The 23,902-nt window shown below is 52.3% G+C and overlaps 1 protein-coding gene across 6 annotated transcripts in view; it reads right to left on the bottom strand.

Moving 5' to 3' along the window:
- Positions 1–242: 242 nt before the first annotated feature.
- ADCK1 (aarF domain containing kinase 1) overlaps positions 243–23,902 on the bottom strand; it is a 115,185-nt gene continuing 91,525 nt past the window's right edge. For 2 of the 6 annotated variants that reach the window (XM_055088654.1, XM_055088656.1), the window contains 6 exons: positions 22,432–22,548; positions 8,633–8,782; positions 7,199–7,396; positions 5,852–5,884; positions 3,107–3,300; positions 244–1,620 (listed from right to left, as the gene is read on the bottom strand). In XM_055088654.1, coding sequence (XP_054944629.1) covers positions 1,449–1,620; positions 3,107–3,300; positions 5,852–5,884; positions 7,199–7,396; positions 8,633–8,782; positions 22,432–22,548 — 864 coding nt within the window. In that variant the 3' untranslated portion in view covers positions 244–1,448. Of the gene's footprint in view, positions 1,621–3,106; positions 3,301–5,851; positions 5,885–7,198; positions 7,397–8,632; positions 8,783–22,431; positions 22,549–23,902 lie in introns of all 6 variants that reach the window. The other 4 variants (XM_028496234.2, XM_055088653.1, XM_055088657.1 and 1 more) reach the window with 4 other exon arrangements.

Raw genomic sequence — 23,902 nt, 5'->3', positions numbered from 1 at the left:
TGCATCCTCAAGACTCATAACAGATCTTGCAAATTATTCTCTCAGGTCTCTGGGTGCATCCAACTGGTCACTAAGAACAATTAATTCTTTCAGGAAAAAAAGGGATTGCGAATCATCTCTGGTCAGTGAAAACTCTGCTTGTTGTTTTATGAATAAAGAGAACAGAAAAGGAGACTTAAATTTAGGTTTTTTTCTGCCCTCATGAATGCAGTGAAGTAAGATCGGAGAGATTTAAACGCAATTACTCTCTGTGAGCCTGGGTGCTCAGTGAGAGCTAGGACCTGCCATATCTGGGGTCTTAGGGATCTGGAGACCACACAAACACAGAAGTTAGAGCAGGAGTTTGTGGGTATCCCCAAAACAGGGCCAGATGATCGAGTGGGGGGAGGGGCAGGCTGGCAACAGGCAATAAGGTAGAAGTAGAGCCCAGACAGGTGACAAAGAGGTTTCAGAGTGGAAGCCCAGCCACAGTGACTGAACTTTAGACTACAGTCTCCAGGACTGGGGGTATCAAATGATGAATCCAAGGGCTAAGTCAGAAGCCAATTGGTAGAACAAGGCAGGTGCCAGGTCACAGGGAATGAGGTGAGAAGCCGGGGGAACCAAAGTCAGAGGTTTCAGCTGAGCCTCTGAGTTCCTGGCCTTGGGCTTCCTAACACCTCCAACCAAGGTCTCAGTCTTAGAAAGTGAGAGAAACATACGAGAATCAGAAAGCTGCCGCACAGTGGAAGGGTGGAAGGATTTCATCAGGGACAAGAAGCCAAGCAGATCACAATGGCACACGGCATCCAGATCCACTCCTACCTAGTGGCCAAAGTAGATTCACTCCCAACCTGGAATAAAACTCCCACTGACCAAGCTCTGCTCTGCAACCCTGAAGGGGTTTTTATTGAATCACAGTACATAAAACACCAAAGGGGTCCCCACGACAGCAGTGAACTCACAGCTGCAACAGAGCCTGGCTTGGGTGCCAAGCCACCTTGCTGAGGTCGGCACCTCTGCGGAGTGACAGCGCAAGGAGAGGAAACTGTTCTCCAGTTCAGAGACCACGCTCCGCTCCAGCAAAATCAAACTTCCTACAAGTTAAATGTGCCCTCAGTGGGATTCAAGGTCCATCCTGATAACAGGAAGGGTTAACGGAAGGTGGGGGGCATCCAACCCAATGGCCCACGTGGGGAGCGGGAAAGCAGACTGCCGTGACTTCTCCCTGGATACAGAGAGAAAGAAACCTATCACACGGCACAGCTTGGGGGGTGCCAAGACAAGGGCTCCAAAGGAGAGGAATTTCAGAGGTGGAGCATAACGGTGCCATGGACAGTGACCGTGGGGCTCCAGGCCACCAGCTGGCAGAAACGGGGCAAGTGGGTAGAGACATGATGGAAGAGTGAGGAGTGAAAAGACCGCTTGGCCACCACAAAGTCACACCGGGAAGGGAACAGCAAGTCCACTCAGTGTGGAGCAGGCAACAGCCAGCAGAGCAGGGCCAAGACCCAGCTGGCCAGCCTCAGCCCCTTCACACGCAGAACGAGTTCATGAAGGTTGATCTGCCATAAGTTGAAGGCCTCACTGAGAGAGATCTGGGCCCTTCTGAAGAATGAATGGGTATTCTTCTTCTTGTGCCTGCAGGAGGGGCAGGAGGGAAGGAGAGAACAGGAGAGAAAGAGGTAAGAAATACTCAGTATCATTAGAAAAATGGAAGATGGTGGCTTTGCCAACTCACCAGCCCCCTGCCCCAGTGGACAACTCCTGGTTACGGATCAGACCATGGCCCAGTCAGGGACCAGAGGAACTCAGCTATTCCGAAGGCATTTTCCAGGTAAGTGGGGTCAGCAAAAGCAGTTGTTTCACAGCGTATCAAAGGTCTAGTGAACCCAGTGGGTAGCACGTTCCAATGTTTCCGTTTTTCCAAAAGTATAGTTAATATTTAGCAAATCAGAATCCCCCAAACCCAAATGTAAAAGCTTTCCCTAACTTTCTGAGGGTAAGAATCACTTGGAAACCTAATCAAGGTAGTCCTGGGAGGCTGGGGCCACTGTGGATTCAGCCCAGCTCAATCTCTTCTGCACCAACAGAAGGACATGATGAAAATTGGTGTTTACGATGACCACCTATTCAAGACTTCCTTTTTTTTTTGGCCGTGCCATGTGGCTTGAGGGATCTTAGTTCCCCGACAAGGGATTGAACCTGGGCCCCGGCAGTGAAAGTACCCAGTCCTAACCACTGGACCGCCCGGGAGCTCCCGAGACTTTGTTTCCTGAACCTCAGAGGAAGAATAAATCATGTTCGGCCCTTTCTGTAATCAGTCTATTTTCCTGTAATCTAACTCAGTATTTGATAGTGGGTGCATGATGTCTGTGGTCAACACTCCCTTCACCCATTTACCAGAATGGGTCATTCGACCCATTCACTGCCTAGAATGGATGGGCTCGGAGCTGACCACAGTCCAGGCCTGCCCTCTCAGGTGAGAACATTCAGCCAGAGCATAGGCCTTCCTGTGTATTTGCTACTGTCAGGTAGGAGAGCCTAGAACCCTCTTTCCTCTGTCACTACCCCCCTGAGGAAGCACCCTTCCCTTTCTCATCAACACCTCAAGGGTGCTGAGACAACTAAAAAGACCTGAGATTCCGAGATGGCCTGCTGGTGACACTCTCCTGAGTCACAGCCACACCTGCAGGGAAAAGAACACTGGCCTCACTGCCTGGCCAACGCTGGGCACACAGTCCCAGGACCACCTAGAGATGGGATGTGAACCCGGGCATCCCGATCCCAAGTCCGGGGGACGCTTGAATGGGACTGAGATTTTCCGAAAACACTGTAAACTTTACTAAGGGTAAGAATCACCTGGAAAGCTTGCCCTGGAGGGTGAGGTCCTAGAATCCACAATTTTAACATGTAGGGGTGGCTCTCTGGACCACCTTAAAACACAGCCCCGAGGCATCAGCCAGGTCACTGGAGCTGTTTTCTGCCCCTAACTTCCTGCAGGGAGAGCTGGAGATTGGGGAGCTCAGGCACAGCCCTGGGGACTGGTGGGGAAAACTGGAGGTGTGCAGACCCCTAGGGCTGGTCGGGGAGCTAGAGGGGAGGAGCGGCCAGAGCCTACACTCACGCGGCCAGTGCCTTGATGCAGCAACGTGACATGTTGAGGAAGGAGGTGGCGCTGGCGCGGGTGCCCAGGGCGGCCTCGATGCCCCGCAGCAGGTCGTTGGTCTTGAAGATGAGCAACATCTGACGCGGCACGAGGCTGAGAAGGCGGCTGATCTGGGGCAGGTAGTTGGCCGCATTGTTGCGGATCTCTGAGTCCTGAAGCAGAGACAGGAGGACAAACAGATGGCTGGCGTGGGAAGTGGGGCCCCGGGTGGCGGGCTGTCCGGGCAGCCTGTGACCTGAGGGGCTGCAAGGAAGCTCCGGGAGGGAGCGTCTAGCACAGCTGCCTCAGCAGCACTGGGAATCGTCCCCAGAGGGAAGCCTAGCCCGAAGGGCTTTGTAGCCGGACAAACCTGGATGGGACATCTCACCCAACTTCTAGCCAAGCACCGGACACAGTACCGGAGCAGGAGCACATCAGCAGAGCCAGGCCGCATCTCTGCTGCCTCTGCCATCCTAGCTCCCGGCAGCCAAGGTCACCCATACCCAGCCCCCAAGCCCCCAAGCCCATACTGACTGGGGCAGGAAGCCTACCTCCCCACCAACCATTTGATGAGTCCAGCCTCTCAGCCCGGGGTCCACCCTCGCGTTATTTTCTAAGGCTTCTTCGCTGGCCACCAATTTCAGGCCAGGCCTGGAAGGAGCTTTGGAAGCTGGTGCTTCTGAGTCGTGTCCCCCATCCCCCCAGCCAAGCCCAGGCTGGTGCAGTTGAGAGGTCTGAGCTGTTGACCCCAAACCCAAATCCAAAGTCCTGCCCCATACCCTGCCTGACCCCGCACCCCACCAGACCTGCCCACCTGGCCACCGCTTATCACCGTCCTCCACGCTGGAGCCAGCGTCAGCCCGCCCATTGCCCGAGGTCCTCCTGTCCCCAGAGCAGGATTCAGGGCTAGCCCGTGCCCCATCCTGGGGGGTAAGTTTGGGGTCTGGCTTCCCAGCCTTCCCCGTCCCTGAGCTCTGCATGGTTCTGGGCAGATAACTGCCTCTAGCCAGAGTCCTGAGTATAGAGTGAGGCTCAGATCCCTTCTCAGTCTCCAGAGAAACAGTGGTGGTGACAACGGTGACAATAGGCCACACGTGTGGAGCATCACTAAGTAAGCCGGGCGCTCTGACAACGCGTGCATGTGTTAACTCATCTAATCGCACGGCAACCCTAGCGGGCGAGCGTAGACCCCCAGGTGAGAGGAGGAAACTGAGGCACTGAGAAGTTAAGTAACCTCCCCAAGGTCCACAGCTAGTCAGAGGTGAGTCAGAAGTCAAACCCAGGCCGTGCAGCTCCCAAGACCACACCCTCACCACTACACTGCCTTTCACAGAGGACCGTGTGACCCAATGTCCTCCCCCCAAAACTGGGCATGTTAACACCGTCTGTGCCAACCTCCCAGCAGAACCCAGAGGGTCATCAGGGATAAGGTACGGGGCGGCGCGTGGGGCCAGTCAAAGTCACCCCGAGGGGCCCAGCAATGCTGCCAAGCACTTCACCCGGCCCAGCCGCTTTCTGCAGCAGGAGCAGAGCTCTCGGCTCTTTCAGCGACACGCGTGCACCGCTGACAACGGAGGCGCTGTGAAACCTGAAATGTCCCCCAGGCAGGAGCTATCAGACTGGAACATCTCAACACGAGCCAGACACCAAGAGGCTGTCTGCCTCCCCGCCACCTCCCCGCACAGCTGCAGGTCGCCCTGCTTGCAGGGGCTAAGGCCAGATCAAGGCCCCGCTCACCAGACCCCCTCTCAGCCCAAACGGAAGCCCCTGTGTCCACCCAGGCTACCCCGAGGGGCTCCTTCTCAGAGCAGCACAGCCTTCAAGCTTGGAACCTGCTGGATGTCCACCTGATTGCAAAAATAAAACTCTAACTTAGTTAATAAAACCAGATATCATTCACTGAGAACCTACTGTGTGCCACACAATCTTGTCCGTCCCTGTGGCTTTAATACCATCTATACGCTGAGGACTCCCAAACTTCTATGTCTCGAGGCTGGATCTCTGAGCACCAGGCTTAGCTGCCCACGACAGCTCTATCTGAACGCTCACGAGAACTACTGACCCTCCCACCCCAAACATGTCCTTCCCCAAGTCTTCCTATGTCAGGAAGTGGTGCCCCCTCCACCCCATAACTCACCTCAAAAAGCTACGATGCAACTCTGACTCTCCCCTTGTCCTCCCCTCACGTCCAAGCCGACAGAAAGGCCCCTCACTCTTTCGTCCAGAATACACCTTGGCTCCATCTGCTCTGCTCCGCCTCCGTCAGCGTAGTCTGAGCCCCATCATCTTCCCACCTGGAGTCCTGCCCCACTGCTCATCTTGCCCCGCTCCAGAGAAATACTTAACATAGCGAGTCTGAGCACATCCTTCTCCTGCTCAAAACCTGTCAAAGGCTCTGCTTTGTCCTGAGAGTGAATCTGAAATTCTCCCTGTGTGCTGCTCTCCCAGCTCAGCCCTCCCAACGCTTCTCAGTCCACCATCGTCCCCACACACTCCAGACCACCCAACCCGGCCCCCTTAATGCATTGCGTGCCCTCTGCCTGGAGCGCTTTCTCCAAGCTCTTCCTGTGGCTGGTGCCTTTCTTGTCCTTCAGGCCTCAGCTTACATGTCAACTTCGCAGCGAGATCTCCTCTACAGCATCACCCCCATCACCCATCATCACGGCACTCTGCTTATTTCCCACCCCCGCCCCAGCACCTCTAACCTGCAATTATTCCATTTACCTGTTTATTCACTTGTTTACTGTCTGTCTTCCTCTACAAGTGCAAATTACATGGAAGTCCTGTCTGTCTGTTCGTCACTGGATCCACAGGCACCCAGTCCAGGGTCCAGCAAAAACAAATGTTTATTCAGTGAACAAATTTCAGAAACCATGAGGAGGCATTTTACATGCATTATCAATAAAGCAAAAATTATCATCCCTATTCAACAAACGAGGGAGATTGCTTTTCCTCTTCTGAGATGATGAGCTGAAAGCTGTGTAAGCCTGGGGCAACTGGTGGTCATCTTTGCCACCAAGTTTGCTGGGGAATGATGTCAACTTGGAGGAAAGCAGAGCCAAGAGATGGCAAGAGGCGGTAGGTGGTTTGGTGACATCGCTGGAGACTCTGGACCCAGCCATTCCTAAAGCCCCCACCACAAGGCAGCTCGCAAGGGAGGACTCTGAGGCTCAGAGAGGCGACTAGAACCATCCAAGGTCATGCCACCAGAAGCAGGTGCTGGAACCAGAGCCCAGGTCTTTCTACTGCACAGCAGGACCCTGTCCCTGTGGTGAGCATAAGCCCCTCCCCACAAGGACACGGGCAAGTCTGCAAAGGTCTGCAAACTGACAGACTGGGAAGACAGAAGGCAATTCCATGAGGGATTAAGAAGCCTGGGAGGGAGCTCACCCTGAGCCAGGAAGAATGAGCTACCCGGTAAGTCCCTGCCGGAGGGGCAGAGGTGAGTACAAGTACAGGGAGAAGGTGTTCCTAGGATCGGTCTCAGCCCAGACTCCAGATCCAAAGGAGGAATGAGCTACAAACAAAAGACAGTAAGAGCTGTTTCACTAAGAACTCCATAGGAATGAAGGGACAAGCAGCCCTTGAGTACAGCATGAGGAGTGAAGCCCCCTGTCCAGAAGGGTGCCCTAGAACAACCCCACGATGGGAGATGGTGCCCAGCAGAGGACAGTGGGTGGTGCCAGACTTATTTACCAGACAGTCCCTGGGGATTCCCAGAAGTCCTGGGGGAGAACTTGGTGGAGGCCTGAAATCTTATGAGAGCAGGTTGTAGTGAAAGTCACAGAGCCTGGATTATACAGTTAACGTGACCTACTTCTATTCCAGGTTGATAAGGCCAGGAGGGACACGGTGGGACACCGTCCCCTTTCCCTCCGTCCATCCAGGCACACTCTTTCTCCCTCCCTCCCTCCTCCTCATCCAGTACATCTCTAATTCTGCCCCCTACTCCATCCCCACAGCCCACCAGTATAGAACCCCAGACCCTGGGTTGGCAGGGCTCCAAAGGCCACGCCTGGCCCTGCCCCTTGCATCCGGGGCAGGGCAGGACCGGGGGTGGGGGGCACCCACCTCAGTGGCGGTGACTGGAGTTTGGCCAATGCCCCTGTTGACTGAGTCCCACGACCGGGCTGTCAGCATGCAGGTGAACAAGGGATAGAGGTCCCCGGCTCCCAGGCGCTGGCTGTACTTCTTCACGCTCTTCATGTCGGTCCAGATCAGCGACTGCCAGAGGTGACAGTAATCCAGGCGGAACTCTTCCGTGAGCACCTACAGCGGAGGCAGCATGGCAGGACCTGGGCCCCCTCTCCCCATGAAAGACCTGGTCCCTGGCTGGTGTGACCACTGCAAAGGGGAGTGGAGGGAAACCATGGTTCCTGCACAATGTCTGCTCCTCTCCCACAGTCAGCCATCCTTGAAGGTCCAAGTACAAAGCCACTATTTGGCCAGCCTTGGTCCTGAGTGGCAAAGGCTACCAACAGCCCACCAAAATCTATATTCCCCTCTTCTTCCCAAGTTCAGTCTAAGATCCGCGCCTTCCTCCTAGTTAGATGGAGCCCTCTGCCTGAGCTCTGACCAATGGAATGTGGCAGAAGCTCCACTTCCAGGCCTGGCCCGTGAAAACTTTCCCATGCATGCTCCTCTGGGCCCTCACCCCTGCTGCTGGTGGACGGCGAGACCCCCAAGGAGACCTGGGAGCGACGGCCTCGGTCAGCCCCAGCTTTCAGGCTCCTCCACGCACCCCAGACTGCTGTGTGAGCAGGCAATTAGACATCTGTTGTGTTTGGGCCATCGTTCACTTGGGGGCTGTGTCTACCTTAAACTAACATGCCCAACACCCCTGAGCCTTTCAAAGGAAGCCCAGATTTGGGGATGTGGGACCAGGGCTCTGAGGGGAGGAGCAGGAGACCACCGGGGAAACCTCCCCAGGACCACCTGCCTCATGGAATCAAGCCAGGACCTGGGTCCTGGGATTGACACTGAACTTGTCAACCTCCAGGCAGGAACACGTGGCTCGCTGGAACCAGCTCTGTGTCCCAAGTTCCAGAGGATAGTCAGGACCATCCAACCCCTATCAGTTCCCTGCGCCCTTTCCCATTACATATGACCTCCTCACTGGGGCTGAGTTACCCTTCCCCCTGGAGTCCAGCTCATGTAAGGGCAGCTCACCTCCCAGGGTCTGGCTGGCCTGGGCTTCCCTGGGAAAAAGGTTTTTTTTGCAGCTGAGAAAGTCCATTCACACATCCAGGCACAATCTCATCGACCCCTCACAGCTGCCTCTAAAGGAGGTGTTATCACTCTCACTCTATTAGGAGGAAGCTGAGGCTCCGAGAGCTTGGAGAGCTCATATGACCTTGACTTCCACAAAATAACAGTTCTAGGGGTAGGGCTGGGCCCTCTTCAGCTACCTTGCTATCTGCTTCCCATTTCTGTGGCCAATAGGGGAGTTCAGCGGGCTCTGAGCCCAGGCAGGACCAGACCCTGGAGGGGAAAGGGCTCTCCTACCTGGTAAAGCCCATGGTCCAACAGGACGATCTCCACCTTTCCTGTGCCCGGGCACTTCCGCACCAGCACATTGCCTGGGTGAGGGTCACAGTGCACGAAGCCGTTGACAAAGATCATCTCACTGTACATCTTGCCCAGGTGGCGCGAGATCTGAAAGAGAAGGGGGGCGGGTGGGAGTTGCACCTCATTACCGCATGTCTCAGAGATTTCTGCTCTGGCCCCTCTATCTGGCCACTCTCAAGAGGAAGGCCTGAGCAGTCATGGTGGAAGGGATGGCTTGAGATTGCATCGTTCTTTTTTTTTTTTTTTAATAAATTTATTTATTTATTCATTTATTTTTAATTTTTGGCTGCATTGGGTCTTCGCTGCTGCACGCGGGTTTTCTCTAGTTGCTGACAGCGGGGGCTACTCTTCATTGCGGTGCGCGGGCTTCTCATTGCGGTGGCTTCTCTTGTTGCGGAGCACAGGCTCTAGGCACGTGGGCTTCAGTAGTTGTGGCTCGCGGGCTCTAGAGCGCAGGCTCAGTAGTGGTGGCGCATGGGCTTAGTTGCTCCGCTGCACGTGGGATCTTCCCAGACCAGGGCTCGAACCCGTGTCCCCTGCATTGGCAGGCGGATTCTTAACCACTGCACCACCAGGGAAGCCCCCTGCATCGTTCTTGATAGAAGCTGAATGCTCATCCAGCTTTTCCTAACTTCAGCTGCACATTATATTCAGCTGGAACTCAGAAATGTTAGGGGTGGTACCCAGGCATCAGTATTTTTTTTAAGTGCCCAAGGTGATTTTAATGGATGGCAAGGTAGGAGAACCACTGCTTCTAGGTTTTCTGAAGGCTGTAACACCCACCTCCCACACCTGCCCCTCCACTCTTCCCTGGTTTTTCTATCAGTCCCTCTTCCTTTTTTCCCCCAAAGCTGAATATGGGTTGGAAAGCTGGGTGGGGGTAGGGATCACTCTACCTGCCCCTTCTCCAAAGAACAAGGCCAGGGGGCTGAAGATCAGGAATAGATGACCCCATCACCCTCTGGGGCTGCCTCAGCAGCTCCAGGCCAGTCCCAGGAGGACCCAGAATCACAAGCCCTTCTTCCCTCTCCCTTCAGGTCCCTTTCCCCACTCCCCTCCCTGCCAGAGCCCAATGCTAATCTGATTTATGATGTCTGCACAGAAGAAATGACACTGGAGAGGCCATTTAAATCATCCTGTCACTGCTGCTCTCCCTGCCGAGGCAGCCTCCTTATCTCTACTCCCTTTTTATTAAAGCTAAAAGCCTCTTCCCAGCTAGGGAACAGCTGCTGAACAGAGCCAGACCCGGACCCACAGATGGTCTGCTGATGGGTTTCCACAGGACAAAGAGATGCTTAACCCAGGAAGCTGACGCCCTAGGACACACACTGCCCTTGGCATCCCTCAGCCTCGGCTGGACCCCATGGTCGCTAACAAACATATCCCAGCTAGAGGAGAGGAGCTGGGGCCCGTGGGATGGGGAACATAGGATTAGGGTCTTAAGATAAAAACTTAAGATAAAGACTCCTTTCCTTGGTTTACAAAGTCCTGTACAACCAGGCCCAGCCTCCCTCCCTGGTCTCATCTTGTACCACACTGACATTCCAGCCATATTTGCTCTCTTCCTCTTCTCTAATAATCTCTGTGCCTTCCTACCTCAGGGCCTTTGCACATGATATTCCAGGAACACTGCTTCATCTCCCCTTCACCTGGTTCACTCCTCTCTTCTTTTCCACCCCAGCTGAGGTTCCCTGGGGAAGCCTTTCCTGACCTCTTAGACTAAAATGATGTTCTCCTGCCATACACCCTCACACTTTTCTATCACTAGCACACTCTTTGTATTATTATTTGATTAACAACCATCTAGCCCACTATCATAAGCTCCTATATGATGGCAGGAACTGGCTCTATTTTGTTAAACAGCTTCATTGAGGTCTAAGTTACAGATCATGGACGGGTTCTATTATTCATCCCCTTGCCTGTAACAGGCCAAACATGTGAGTGTAGGACTCTGCCTTCAACATGAGTGAGACCCTTGTCTCTCCACGTTTTTCTGGGATGCTGAGGTTCCGGCCTCTGATGCTTATCCTATAACCCCATTAGTCTCCTCTGAATCCCAGTCAATGATAATTGGCCTCCAATTAAATCATCAAGAATAAGTCTCCTTTAGTAACAGTAGCTGTCATCCTTATTAAAAGCCCTAAAAGTAAGTACAATCATGATCCCCATTTTGCAGATTAGGAACTGAGACTCGTCGAGGTTTAATGTACCCAGAGCCACCTGGCTGGAAAGAGGTGGAGACAGAATTCAAACCAGGTGTGACCCACAGCCTTCCAGGAACCACTATTCTATACTGGCTCACGCCGACTTCTGCACTTCTCAATTGAACTTTGTGACCTTAAAGAAGTTAGTCATGCTCTCAACTTCAGCAAAATGGAAATAATAATAGTGCCACTCTCACGGGCTACTGTCAGGTAAACGAGAGTATCAGGGTGCTTGGGACCTAGTAACCTCTCCTAGGTGCTCCTGGCTCCTCGTAACACTCCTGGGAGGGCGGCAGACTAGGTTTCCTTGCACCTTTTTAAGAAATGATGAAATCAGGGTTAAAGAGCCTATCTAAAGTCCTGACACTTAGACTGTCGCCCTGTGCCCTGCTACCACACGCTCCTGACATTTTTCTTGGGGGAAAGGAATGCCCAGTACTCAGTATCTGTGGGCATCAGGAACAGAACTTTACCCCGTGTCAAGTTCCCAGACTCAGGCTGAGATGTTGGGTGCCCCAGGGCCACCATTTTCTGTTTCCTGGGAGAGGGGGCCCAGCCAGAGCTGGTCCTGGATGAGCCAGCAGGTCCCCACCTCGGGACCCCTGAGAACCCCTTCTCTTAGGCTCTTTGGAGCTCTACGGAGACGAGCTCTGAAAGGCCATATTTGCCAAACCAATTGCATTTATTAAGTAATCATTCATTTTTATTTGTCAAGGATGCCTATAAGGTCCGATCAGGGCTCCTGATCAGCCCAAGATAAGCAGGGCAGCCAGACAGAGCTGACAGAATTCCAGCCAAAAGCAGAGAAATGACATTTCATTTAGTCTGGGCAGACCTGTCATGGGGAGATGTATGACCTCCCTTAAGCTTTCTGAAATATTGCTAGTCGCTGCGGGCCCCCAGTTACTACATTGAAAGGTGGCCCCTAGGGCTCCGGGGACTCAGGCTGGGGGAGCCTTGGCCCATGAGGAGTGAGCGGTTGCTATACCGCTAGGTGAGCCTAGCCCCATCTACTCTATTTCCTCACAGAGCTACCTCGAGATTCAAGGTCAAAATGTGATTGCTTGTGGGAAGGCACTTTATCCGCTACACTCTACGACACAAACGTGCTTGTTTGTTTTCTGTCGTGTGGTAGCTTACTTTAAACCTGGAAAAAAAATATACCCACTATCACCATCAAAGAGTAATTTTCGAAAAGTTAAAAACTTGACTTTCACACAAATATAGAATGAACACATGTCAAACATTGTGTAACTCATCAGTAAAGGAGCAAGTAAGAAAGTAGAGCTGTTTCAAAGAGAATTTTGAGGGACTGGGTATTTATGGGTATTTAAACAAGAATAAGAAACTAAGATTCCGGGATTAGATACAAAACCGGTTATTGGTCTACTGGGCAATAAGGAAATCATAACCTTCCGGGTCATCTTTTCTAGCAGGGAGAAATTATTTGCATCTCTACTGGATAAGATCCACAGGTTGACATATGACTTCAGTCTGAGCCCCTAATTAATTGTCAATAGCAAAGTCAAACAAAAGTACATTCCCTTAGATATGAAAAAATCCTCAGGTAGGCTGCTTGAACCATGCCCAAGAGTGACTTTGAAAGGACAAACCGCACACTCCTTTTTCTGAATTTTAGGTAACTTTTCTTAACATCGATCAGAGTTGCAGTAAATAGTCTCTGAGAACCAATTTGCCCAGAGAAAGGCAGCCAGCCCCCCTCCTACTCACAGAGGCACCGAGAGTCCCAGGAGAAACCTAAGGCCATCACTTGGGCACAAAACCCTCTCTCCACCCCTTCCATATACTTAGCTATGTCTCCTCAAGAACAGACAATTGTAAATAAGGCTGCAATGAATATGGGAATTCAGGTATCCTTTTAATATTGATTTCGTTTCCTTCGGGCGTATACCCAGAAGTGGAAATGCTGGATCATACGGCAGGTCTATTTTCAGTGTTTTAAGGAACCTCCATACTGTTCTCCATAGTGGCTGTATCAGTTTACATTCCCACCAACAGTGCACAGGGGCTCCCTTTTCTCCACACCCTCACCAACACTGTTGTCTCTTGTCCTCTTGATGACAGCCATTCTAACAGGTGTGAGGTGATCTCTCATTGTGGTTTTTATTTGTAGTTCCCTGACAATTAGCGATGTTGAGCACCTTTTCATGTGCCCCTTGGCCATCTGTATACCTTCTCTGGAGAAATGTCAGTTCAGTTCCTCTAAGGCTGCCCCTTTCCCTGTTAATGGCAGCATCTGCATAAAGAAAGGAATCCCCACCTTTTTAGAATGGTAACAGCTAACACTCTGTGCCATGCACCATTCCAGGTACGTTACATGGACTCACAGCCACCTCTGCAGTAGATAGGTGAGGGAAGCGAGATACAAAAAGAGGAGGAAGCTTGGTCACCTGGCCAGCAGTTAGTGAAACCGGGCTCCAAACCCAGGTGGCCTGGCTCCAGGGAACAAGCTCTCAATCACCAGCCCCTCCTGCCTCTCCACTCACTGGGAAGCTCCTAACTGACGGCAGGAGCTGCACCAAAAACCTCTGCAGGTCCCCACGGCAACCAAGAAAGCATTCCAGTTTGGAGAAAAGAGTCGCAGTGGGAAATCCAGAGCCGTTTGTCTAACCAAAAATACACTGTCAACTAAAGCCATACTACAGCTCTTTTCAGAAAAAAAAAACAAAAATCAGTGACAAGTCTTTAATTGTTCCATGTAAAAAGAATGTGCCACTCACATAAGTGATTTCCATAATTACGCAATGCCTTTATGTTCTAACAGTAGGCAGGGGAAAACCCAGGAATCTATAAAAAGTCTGAGTAATGAATTAATTTAGTAAATAATATTTAAGTCAAAGAGTTATTTTTGGATTTTTCTCAAAACTTGAATTGGCTGAAAGTACTTTAATTATTCTGTAATTGCATGGATGAATTTATTCCCCCCCCCAAGGGAAAGTCTATTTATGTTCTTGGGGGGTGTCAAGGAAGCAAGGTCAAGATCTCTGAAAGAAACAGGAGGATGGTGTTGCAGGATATTAATAATCACACAAGTAGCCCGATATTAAGTATAAGGAGGTTAATAATTCAAGCTCTCTTTGCCCCTCGCCTGGTGTCCGCCCAGGCTTCTAGAGGCAGAACCACAGCCCCAAGGACCAGAGCAGACCACTGCCTAGAGCGTTTTACTCTCCAGCCCACCCCTCCCCCAGGAACCACCCCTGGGATGTATAAGCCTCAGGTCCCTCGCTGCTGCCCATTCACGGAGCGGGTCAATCTTGGACCAGCAAACACTGAGATGAAGTCCCTGAGTGTGAAGGTAGTGGGAACTTCTTCAGCCACACGCGGTGTTGGGAGCCGTAATGAGGAAGAAAGAAGAGGAGCCGGGTTAATTACAGGAACCTGGGGGAGTTTCTCTAATCTCGGAGCCTCTAGGAGCTTGGTGGAAGCTTCTCTAGATTCGGCCTGAACCGGGACAGCACCTGAGAGCCAGGGCATGGGGTATCCACAGGCCAATAAGGGTTCCTCAGGTCTCCTGGCCAGTGAGGCTCAAAGGGTCATGGCTACCAGAGTGGCGGGCAGCGGATCCCAGGGGCCACGACTACTGGAAGACACACATGATGACCTCTGACATCCCTGCCTCGGGCAGCAACTCGCTCCAAAGAAATACGTCCACATCCGTCCACCTTACCTGGGTCAGGATAAAGAAAACGAGCAAAGGGTTTCTTCCTTACATTTCCCCCTTCTTCTGGCTAATATTTTACTGCCAGCACCACAGAGGGGGCTGGGGGTTAGAATTCCAGCAAAACAGCCTGTGTTGGGCATGGACTGTGGGCACTGCAGCAGCTGCTTCATGTTTCAATCATCAAACAATCCAATACTTTTTTTTTTTTTTTGGCCACACCACACAGCATGCGGGATCTAGTTTCCCAACCAGGGATCAAACCCGTGCCCCCTGCAGTGGAAGCGTGGAATCTTAACCACTGGACCGCCAGGGAAGTCCCTGATACTCTCTTGTATCCATCACTTTACAGCAGGAACCTGGGCCTTGCCACGGGCGATGAGCTCCACCAAGGCGGCACAGCTCGCAAGCAGCAGAGCCAGCAACAGGAGCCAGGAAGGCCAACTCCAAAGCGACGCTGTTCCCCACTCCTGACACACCTGCTGTTGGGGAAATAAGTCTCCAGGAACCCATCCGTGCACCTGGACCCCTCCAACATCCCCAAGCTTCTCAAGATTTGCTGTGAGAAGTTACGGAGGGTGGACGATGGGAGGAGGTGTTTTCCTTCTAGTGATTTCAGTAACCGGGGGTCTTTGTGCCTCTCTGGCTTCTCTTCCCTAGTCTTCTGAGCACCTTCCACCACCGAACCAGAGTGACCCGCCAAGTGGTGGATGACGCTAGCACAAAGCAAATGTCCTACACAATCCGAGCTGCTGTCGGGAGACAAGAGGAAACACTTGGGCAGCGTGGCTTTTAGAGATAGGAAAGGCGGTCACCATTTGCTCAGTCAATGACCACTGATCACCCCTGAGTCTACATACTCATGGACAACAGAGGTAGGTGGACAGGAGAGGAACAAGAAGATTCTTGGAGATTCTGTGGAGCAAGACGTGCCTCTGTGACTAATAACCTCATGAATTATAAATGACTTTTTTTTTTTTTTAACAGAACTTCACAGCCTGCAAAGCCACACAACGACCCTGTGAAGGAAGTATTGTTATCACTCCAACTGTACAGATGAGGAAACTCAGACTTGGAGTTTAAGTAACTTACCCAAGGGTACCTGGCCAATAAATGGCAGAGCTACACACAACCCCAGGTGGCCCGACTTTTGAACCCTCTGCCCCTCCCATCATACAGGCAGCCTCGGTGACGCCTGACGAGCCCACTTGTCCCACACTCTGTCCACACCTCTCCTTTGGCACTGACATGAGGGGCCTGCACCTAGTAGGTGCTCAAGAAACATCTGCTGAAAGACACGTTTGAGATGCTTTCACTGTTTCTCCGGTGACACAGAATAGAAAAACTACTGGAGAGAAGAAACATGGCAAGGGCGGCTGGCTACACAGAGCAGATGGAACCCGGGCACTGACAGCATTCCCTCACCAGCCCCGCTCAAATGACTCTAAAAGCAACAAATAAGGCCGAGAACCTACTGCAACAGAGAGTAGAATGGCCAAAAACAGCACACAAAGAGATTAGCCAGGCTGTGTTTGCCAGAGGGGAGCAGACAGCTACTGAAAAATGGCTCAGCAGGCTAGACGAAAGGGCACCCTAAGCCAACAGTGGGGGAACTTGATGTCTGCTGTCTCGGAGCCTAGAGAAGCCAGCACCTCTGATACATGGGTTGGAAGTCCAAAGTAAGAGCTAAACCTCCAGATCCCCTTCAGATCCTCATGCAAGACAAGATTTACTCTCTGGAGTGGTAAAAAGACAGGCTCTACAAGCCACACCACAGACCAGAGGGCCATCGTGGGGACAGAGTCAAAGTCCACATAATGACCACTGTGGAGCACCCGGCCCTCTTCCCCCAGCAGGCTCCCGGGCCCCCGGGATGAACAGGCTGGCGTCTCTTGCAAGCCCACTATCCCTGCACCCAACCCGTCCTTCACAGACTGCGGATGTTGCCCACCAGGCCTCCAGTCCCTGTCTCACCCAACCCCAGCTCCTGACTTTGTCACCTTTCTCCCAGCTAATTTCACACAAATTCAATTGGGCCTCAGCCCATGTGGGGTCTTAAACACACACTCACTGAAATCCAATTAACCTTCGATAAAGGTCCTGCAATCAGTAGTCGTCCTGTGGCTTAAGGAGGCTCCATTCAGCCCAGGAAAGCATGCTCCTGCACGACCTTTATTCTTAATGAAATCAATGACAGTCACTGTCACCAGCTCTTAAAGTGACTGGCAAATATGACCACCGGGTCAGGCCCTCAATAATATGCTGCTTCTGGGCTCAGAGCACAGACAAACGAGGGCCCCTGCAGGCTGCTGGCTCCCCAGGCTCCATGCTCCCTGGCCAGACAACACACCTAGGCAGGGCCTGGACATGCAAAACAGTGGAGGTGAGGCTTGCGGGCTCACCTGGGGCAGCCAGGGACCCCCTGGTCTTGTGACAAGTGGCTCCTGAACTCCAGTGAGTACCTGAACCACCTGGAGAGTTTGTTAAAATGAAGATTCTTGCAACCCTTCCCACCCCAGATTCTGATAAGTAAGTTTGGGGTGGGGCCCAGAAATCTGCATTCAAGTCTTATCTCCAAGTAAGCCAAGAGTCGCTGTTCTGTAAAGTATCCAAGCAGGACAGACCCTCAGAGTCCTGCTAACCCAATGCCTTCAGTAAGAAAATTGAGGCCCAGAGGAGGGGAGTGATGTGTCCAAGGTCACACAGCGGGCCACTGGCAGAGATGGAGCTTGAACCCAGGTCTCTTGTCTCCTAAACTGGTGTTTCCCTACCTGAGTCTATGGGGAACTGGCCACTTGGACTGGTCTTCAGGTCCTCACATACTAGCCCAACTGGGCTGGGATGCTGCAGGGTGAGGAGGCCTCTTCAAAGTGGAGTGGGGATGACTAACAAGTGTTTGGAGGGGTTTAGAGCCCTCCCCACCCTCGAGAACAATTCCTTCTAGAGCCACTTCCTGCTGAGCCCCATCTTCCAGCTGAGTCAACAACTTGTAGCAGCCAAGATGCCACTAACTATCCTTTCCCCCCAGGATTTGGGGTGAGATCTTTGCCCCTTGTCACTCCTATCTGTCCCCTGTATTTCCCTCCCCAAGCAACACTCACAGCCAGGCTGTCCTCAGGAGGGAGAGTCACTCCAGGGACAGGCCCACTCAGTCCCACAGTCCTAGACAGGTTTTAGAATCTGAGAATTTTTTTAGAAACTTTCAGTCACGTGGAGTCATTCATGCTACACACACACATACACACACACACACACACACACACACACATACACACATCACTAGTCTTCCATGAGGCCTGTGGCTTTGAGGTTGGTTGGCAAGAGCCATAATAGGTTAATTTCTGCACAGTAGGGCCTGTCCCTAGTCTCCCAACATCACCGATGGTCAGCCACAGCACAGTAGAGCACGTGTCCCAGCACCCACTGCCCAGCCTGAGGTTCCTGTGGAAGTACTGAATGACATTATCTCAGAATACTACCAAGGAGGCTCCCAGGTCATGCAAACCCTAGAAGCCAAGGACAGGGGATTAAGGAAATAAGGAATTAAGACAGTATGGTTATTATTGCAAGGACAGATCAACAGATCAATGGAAGAGAACAGAACTTCCAGAAAAGACCCACAGCCAATTGAGGACAAAGATGCCAGGCCTAAATTACTATATGGTATGATGCCATTGACATGAAATTCAGTAAGGGAGAAGGTGATCTATGGCGACAGAAGTCAGAATAGCGGGAGCTCTGGTGGGGGTGAGGGTATCAACTGGGAGGGGGCAGGAGGGGGCCTGCCAGGGGGCTAGAAATGGTTTGTCCCTTTATCTGGCTGGTGAGTACACGGTATATCCATATGAAAACTCACTGAGGTGTACCATGAAGATCTAGGACCTCAAGTAAGTTACCTTCCCTCCCTGAGTCTCTGATTCCTCATCTGCAAAATGGAGACAAGACCTCCCTCCTAAGTGTGTAATGCAGATCGGGCCTGGCACCCAGAGTCAGGCAGTCAGTAAACATTAACGGTCAAAGGAGGTAACGGAGGAAAGGGCAGGGCCCAGTGATGATAATAATAATGAAAACAGCAACAACCATCAACTAGCTACTAGTTCAGAGTTCTAGCCACACGCCAGGAGCTGTGCTAGGAGGACACATCTTGCCCTCACAACATCTCTAGAAAATGGAACGTTTGTAATATGAACTTTATGTAAGCTAGAGAGTGAAGGGCTGCATTTAGATGGTGCCCTGGAAGCTGGGCAAAACTTCTGTCAGTATTCCAACTCCTTCTTCGAGGAGTTACTGGCGTGGCTGTCAACCAGGTGGCCCCAGGATCCACTGCAGCCCCAGGCATATCCCTGGGAGGGAGACAGAGAAGGTGGAGGTGCAAGGACTTTGAAGTCATGCAGACCTGGGTTTGACTCCTGACTCTGCGCCTGCTAGCGGTGTGATGTTGGGCAAATTGTTTTTTTTGTTGTGTTGTTGTTTTTTTTTTTTTTTTTTTGCGGTACGCGGGCCTCTCCCGTTGTGGAGCACAGGCTCCGGACGCGCAGGCTCAGCGGCCATGGCTCACGGTCCCAGCCGCTCCGCGGCATATGGGATCTTCCCGGACCGGGGCACGAACCCGTTTCCCCTGCATCGGCAGGCGGACTCTCAACCATTGCGCCACCACTCTGCGCCTGCTAGCGGTGTGATGTTGGGCAAATTGTTTTTTTTTTTGTTGTTGTTGTTGTTGTTTTGTTTTTTTTTTTGCGGTACGCGGGCCTCTCCCGTTGTGGAGCACAGGCTCCGGACGCGCAGGCTCAGCGGCCATGGCTCACGGGCCCAGCCGCTCCGCGGCATATGGGATCTTCCTGAACCGGGGCACGAACCCGTGTCCCCTGCATCGGCAGGCGGATTCTCAACCACTGCGCCACCAGGGAAGCCCGGGCAAATTGTTTAACCTCGCTGAACTTCACCTTTCTCATCTATAAATGGGGTTAACAATATATCCTTGGAGGACATCTGTAAGGAGTAGAGATTATATTTGTCACATGCTTGGTACATATAAGTTGCTTATAATAATTTTTGCTATTGTTTCTCCCAAACTACTCTGATATCAGCCTGCCCGACTCTGTATGTCCACAGAAACAAAAACCAACACTCTACCCCAGCCCTGCCTCATAGAGGCCAATCCAGGGCATGAGACTGGCTTAATTTGTTCACTAATTCATAGGATGTCCACCAAGGGTCTGCTCTGCACAGAACACTGGTCTTATCTGCAAAGCTGATTCAAGAGCGTTGGAAGCAGGAGCAGATGAGCCCAGGCCCTCAGAGGGTATCACCCAGCCCCAGCTCCCACCGGCCACCTCCAACCTCCTCCCAGGTACCTCACTCAGCCAAGAGCAAGCAACTGCACCAGAGCACATCTTTGTCTGCACTTGTCTTTGAAAATCAAAGCTGCCTGATTAAACACCATTACAGCCCTGGGTTCACTGGATCAAAAGAGATTAATGAATTTAGGGGTGCTGCTGGCATGAAAAGCCCACCGCAGCTGGCAGTAACTGAACGCCAGTAACCTGAGGCCCCTGGAGTCTTTCCTGATCAGCAGGCAGAGAGACCCTGCTCCCCTTTAAGACTGCTCAGGATAAACAAGAGGTGACCTCCCCTCCCCTCCCTTCCCCTCCTCACTGGCACCAAAGACTTTGTACTCAAGAGTCCTGGTGGACAAAGGACAAAGGACCCCTGGCTAGATGCGGGGACATACCCCCACCCCAACCAACAGAGGAAGAGATGGGCAAGCAGGTCTTACCACTCCCTCCTCTGCAGGAAGCTCTGCCCAGACACCCTCTAGCCAACAGTGAGGGAAGCAGAGTCAGAAGCCCCAAGTTGTGCTACTGTCAGGTGACCTAGGGAAAGTCATTTGCTATCTCTCTGAGCTTCCCCTGAATTGGAACAGTAGTTTTCTTATCCTCCCCCTGCCCCCAGCCCCCGAGCAGCAGACCTCTTCCAAAAAAGCCCAATAGGCAACTCAGGCGATGGCAGAGCTGCCCTGGGTGAAGCAGGGTAGGGAGTAGAGAGGCCCATCCAGCCTCCCCACCCATCCAGAGGCCCCTGAAGGGTTCTGGGACCGCTGTTCCCTAAGTCAGGGGACAATAGCTGTCCCCAGGATCCAAGGCCAGCTGTGGCTACACATGGTCCTGGCAGCAGCTCCATACCCTCTGATGCAGGCCCTCCTTTTATGAACTAAGAGGAGTACTGGAGTCAGAGAGACTTGGGTTTCAATCCTAGCTCTACTAGCTGTGTGACCTTGGGCAAGTTACCTTCCTTCTCTGAGTCTCTGATTCCTCATCTGCAAAATGGAGACAATAAGACCTCCCTCCTGAGTTTATTATGGAGAAAAGGGCCTGGCACAGGGAGTCAGGCATTTAGCAAACATTCACCGTAAAAGGAGATAAAGGAGGAGGAAGGAAAGGCCCGAGCCCAAAGAAAAGAGTGAAAACAACAGTCTTGCTGCCATTTTGGAGTGCTCAGCATACACCAGACACTGTTCTAAGCACTGTTGTGCACTAACTCTTGAGGTCCTCCCAACGTTTTTAGAAGTAAGGCTATCATCGTCCGCAATGCAGAGGCCGCACAGGCACCCAAGGCCTGGGCTCACAATCTGTACTCTCCTGCCGTTCCCACTGGCTCGTCTGCTGAGCCAGAGTATGGCTTTTTCCTCTGGGCCACCACTGGGACCACAGGCTCATCTTTGTGTGCTTCCTGAGAGGGAGAAGCCAAGAGCATTCACTTCTACTGGGTCTAGTCCCTTTCCTTCCTTCCTCCCACGAGCCAGAGGGGTCATGTCACTGCACTACTCACCCTTCAGTGACTCCCCAGTACCTCGGGGTCATGCCCAAGGCCTTCAACATCTGCCTGCAGCCCTGCAAAACCTCACCACTCCTTTACCCTTCCTTGCAGTACCACCTCTGCGCCCCCAACTCCTCCACCCCGACACACACACACACACACACACACACACACACACACACACACACACACACATCCCTGGCAAATTCCCGCTCATCCTGCTGGGGAAGCCGGCCTGGGGCAGAGGTGAGCACTTCTTCCTTGTGGCTCCCTGGGGACTGGCTCACCCCTCGTTGCGCGGCCTGAGAGATGGCTATAAGGATAGAGTTGTGTGTCTGACTCCAATGCTAGGCCGGGAACTCCTTGACAAAGGGAATTGTGTCTAGTTCCTCTCTGAACCCTCACACTAGCACAGAGCAGGGACTAAAAAATGATGAATTCTGGTGGAAAAAGGACAACCTCATCCCTACCTGTGGGACCCCATGGTGACCAAGAAGAAGAAAATGGGGTACAGGCCCCAGCCCACCGGTCAGCTTTCCCTGAGGCCAATCAGGTGGCAGGCGGGAGACAGAAGCCCCTCTTTTTTTCGCTCCAGGCCACTAGCTGGCTACTCCTGCGCCCTTTTGGCCTGATTCCCGGAGATCTGGGGAGGGCAAGAAGAGGGAGGAGGTGCGTCCAGGGCCCGCAGGGCAGAGGATTAAGTCCCATGGATTTGCACCACTGTTCTTCAGTTTCTCTGCACTGCGGGGCTCAGATGGCACAAGAAGACAGATGGTAATCCCCTGTCCGGGCAGGAGCTGCTGGGGTGGGGGGGCAGGTGGGGCTCAGCACGTGCCCCACTCCACTGCCTGCTGCCAACCCCAGCTCTAGGAGATGGGCAGAGAGCTGCCATAGAGGACCTGGAAGGCTGCTTTGTGCTCAGACAACAGGCCCCACTTCAAGGCTGCTGAGACCTCACCCAGACACACCTGCCCTTGCTAGGCAGCCCCGCCCAAGCCCGCGTCCCTCGCCAGCAGCCGAGCACCCCTTGACCTTACCTCATTGACGTCAATCTTGTTCCTCTCCATGTAGTCTCTGTCGTTGACCTGCCCGCCGTCCACAAACTCCATCAGAAGGACCCGCTTGGTGGACAGCTCCCAGTAGATTTGGGGGACCTGGAATAGGAAAGGGCAGGTCAGAAGGAGGCAGGAGGCTGGAAGCTGCGGGCAAAGGGGCTGTAGACAGGCACGTGAGCCAGACATCAGCACATGCTCCTCCCAGGAACAGAAGGGAAGGCCCCCCCAGCAGGGATTGGTGGGGAAAGCGGGAGGCAGGCCAAGAGGGAAGGGTAGGCTGTTCCGCCTCCACCAGCGAGGCACAAGGCCTCCTTTAGTGACCCCTCACGCTTGGGGACCAGGGAAGGGCTTCCCACCCTCCTCAGTGCCTTCCAGACACAATGAAGAGCCCACACTAAAACTGGGACTTAGGGGAAAATGCAAGGAACCTCTCATATCTGAGCCAGAGTTGGTGTTAGAAGCAATTTCTCTCTCACACCAGGCTTATTTCAGGTTCCTCATGTGAATATAAACCCTCTGCCTCAGTTTCTTCACCTGTGCAATGGGTGTTATTATAGGTATGAATGATTGAATGAATGAATTTTTGCTGAGTGATAAATTTTTCAGTCACGAAGTCATGAGTTTTCTCACGCCCGTTTCCTACAAGCCTCCTGTGGCAGGCAGTGCTGAAGCCCAACCCAACACCTATTCCCAATCCTCCTCTTCCCCCGAGACAGGGGAAACTAAATACTTTCCCTGCCTGCCTTGCAATAATTGTGGCCATGTGACACAGTTTTGGCTTATGAGACGTAAGTGGAGGTGTGTTAGGGGGTGTAGGAAGGTTTTTATTTTCTTAATAAAAAGGGATGTTTGTAAATATTGCAACTCTTCTTACCCTTCTCCTCCTACCTTGAGAGTGAATGTGATACCTGGAGCTGCAGCAGCTATCTTATAACCATGAGGAAAAGTCTAAGAAAATCACAGAGATGCCAGCTCTGATACTGTCAAACCACTGAGACAATATCAACAGGCAACTGCTACAAACCTTCTTGCTATGTGAGGAAAATACATGTCTTTTGTTTAAGACACTCTGGATGGAGCTGTCAGTTACCTGCAGACAAATGCATTCCTAACTGATATGCTCTCCAACCCCCTCTGACTCTAAGGACACCCAACAGCCAAAAAGAGAACAGATTTCCCCAGGAGTAGCCAAGAGATTGGGCTGCACCAAGGACTGCTGGGCTGCCATGTGAGTGAGTGAGTGACACCTTTGAGTCCCACCATGGCCAGGAGGGAGGAATGACCAGGATTTCAGCATGCCATGATTCCCCAACAACTTAATGGGTTTATTCCACTTACAAATGAAGAAGCAAGGGCACCTAATTCAAGTGTTTTGGGGAATAAGGACTTCCCTCATCCCAACCCTCAAAGCTCACCTAGCAGTAAGATAGCAGCCCTCAAGCCAAGAAACCTT

The sequence above is a fragment of the Physeter macrocephalus genome, chromosome 11 (genome assembly GCF_002837175.3).
Source record: "Physeter macrocephalus isolate SW-GA chromosome 11, ASM283717v5, whole genome shotgun sequence".
In the NCBI taxonomy this organism is placed as follows: domain Eukaryota; kingdom Metazoa; phylum Chordata; class Mammalia; order Artiodactyla; family Physeteridae; genus Physeter; species Physeter macrocephalus.
The sequence above is the reverse complement of the archived record's forward strand: the minus strand, read 5'-3'. Positions and strand labels throughout refer to the sequence as shown.